Source organism: Austrofundulus limnaeus, unplaced genomic scaffold (genome assembly GCF_001266775.1).
Source record: "Austrofundulus limnaeus strain Quisiro unplaced genomic scaffold, Austrofundulus_limnaeus-1.0 Scaffold1320, whole genome shotgun sequence".
Taxonomy (NCBI): domain Eukaryota; kingdom Metazoa; phylum Chordata; class Actinopteri; order Cyprinodontiformes; family Rivulidae; genus Austrofundulus; species Austrofundulus limnaeus.
Window position 1 is genome coordinate 15,423 of NW_013953722.1, and position 2,024 is coordinate 17,446.

A 2,024-nucleotide genomic window follows, 5' to 3' on the forward strand; every position below is an offset into this window, starting at 1 on the left:
GGGAAGAGTCCTTTATCTGGTTTAGTTAAAATGGTTTCTATGTTTCCAGCTGATTACATGCATCTCTGTTGTCTTGGAGTTACAAGAAAATTGCTTAATATATGGTTAAAGGGGAAACATTTGGCAACAAGGGTTCCTTCCCAAACTGTAGAAGTCATTTCGGATAAACTGCTAAAGTTACGTTCCTACATGCCTTGTGAATTTAACCGTAAACCAAGGGGACTATCAGAGATAGATCGATGGAAAGCTACCGAGTTGCGATCCTTCATGTTGTATTGGAGTCCTGTTGTTTTAAAGGATTCACTCCCCAGTGAGCTGTACGACAACTTCATGTTGTTTTCTGTTGGAATGTACTTGTTGCTGTCCCCTAGTATTTCTGAGGAAATGTTAGCCTTTGCGCACAAGTTGATGGTTTCTTTCGTTGTACACTTTGGGGCATTGTATGGAAAAGATGAAATTGTGTACAACGTACACCAGCTTATTCATTTGACTGAGGAATACAGGAGGTTTGGTTCTCTAGATAATATCTCAGGATTTCCTTTTGAGAACTGTCTTGGTCAAATTAAGCATCTCTTACGCAAGCCACATCAGCCACTACAACAGGTAGTTAAAAGGTTGTCTGAAATTCCACATGTTCGATCCCCATCTCCCACAGATGTTCCTYTTTTGCGCAACACCCACTTTGATGGGCCTGTCCCCCCACTGTTTATTTCCTCACAACAGTACAGGAAGGTCTCCACTCATTGGTTTACTTTGTCCACAAAGAAAGGAGACAATTGTGTTGAGGTTGGAGATGGATTTGCATTAGTAGAGAATATTGTTAAATCAGAGGAAGATGTATATATAATTTACAGAATGTACAGTCATAAACAGCCATACTACATGTATCCATGTGAATCATCYTACACTGGTACATACAAGGTCAGTGGCTTGCAAGAAGYTGTAGGGATAAGTAAACTTGGCCATATCAAGCGCAAATGCTTTCTCTCTCCAGACGGAGATGGTGCCAWTGCAATACCACTACTTCATTTAGCAGTATAATAATTTTGTCCTACCAAAATGCAAGCCAAAGTATAGTCATTTTTATTGACACAGTGACCCAAAGGTCAGATTTTGGGGCATAAATTACCTCATAAATGAAATTAGCACAAGATTACATCCGCAAATAACATGTTTGGCTGGGCAAATTTTGCAATGTGTGTAGTGAACTTTGGCTTTATAAGATACTATGGGAATAGCTAGTAAGAAGAAACCATTACGAGTAATTCTCATTTCCTCCCTAGACACTTGAAGATGGATGGTGAGGCAGTACTGTGGTCAGTTGTACAGTTCCCAAATGGTGGGACAGCAGTAGRTCTACAGAGTTGGTTTGAACCTAAAGAAAATACACTGTTATGGCCCCCTAAACACATAACACTGAAAAAAGCCCTTCGAGATGGAATACAACCAGATGATAAATGGATTACCTATAAGGATGTACYCATCCTTACTACATGTGGTGAGTAATCAGTGCAACACACTGTGTACACCACTGTTCTACAAGCTCATAATGTCATGTGAGTTTCCTAGATCATTTTGCTCAATATATGCTTATTTTCAAGGATGTTCACCTATTGAGACATGAGATCACGATTTTGACAGTTTGTTTAGTTGGTTACATTAAACCAAGTATACAGTATATATATTTTTGAGGGGCGATAGTCCTGCCTGTCTTCAGCTTTGATGTTTTGTGTAAACTCAATCATTGAAGACAAAAGTGAGGATGCAAATTGTGATTGGCCAGAATGACATGATATATGATATCGGATGATAAGAGCGTTTGACTCAGATGTGATTTTTATTTTATATTTTGGTTCAACACTGGACTTCAGATATGTAAAAGGGGATTTTACCTCTGCTCTTTCCAGAGACCCTTACTGAAGCCAAAAAACGAGAGACCAAATACACCTCAACCATGTGTCCAACCTCTGAAATAGAATCTGAGGATGAAGGAGATCTTCGCCAGAAAAGAAGGTCCAGGTACA

The 2,024-nt window shown here is 39.3% G+C and overlaps 3 protein-coding genes across 3 annotated transcripts in view; all 3 read left to right on the top strand.

The window, feature by feature from the left end:
• On the top strand, positions 1–1,648 carry LOC106534966 (uncharacterized; the record flags this gene model as incomplete). Its single annotated transcript, XM_014031793.1, is given in 1 exon segment — positions 1–1,648. A coding segment is annotated over 1 exon segment (1,041 nt), but the record flags the coding sequence as incomplete, so codon positions are not given.
• LOC106534963 (E3 ubiquitin-protein ligase HECW2) overlaps positions 1–2,024 on the top strand; it is a gene marked incomplete at its 3' end in the record, with an annotated part of 37,795 nt that overhangs the window by 12,356 nt on the left and 23,415 nt on the right.
• The window catches only part of LOC106534964 (uncharacterized), a gene marked incomplete in the record, with an annotated part of 7,306 nt that continues 6,979 nt past the window's right edge, over positions 1,698–2,024 (top strand). The window contains 1 exon segment of the mRNA XM_014031791.1: positions 1,698–1,932.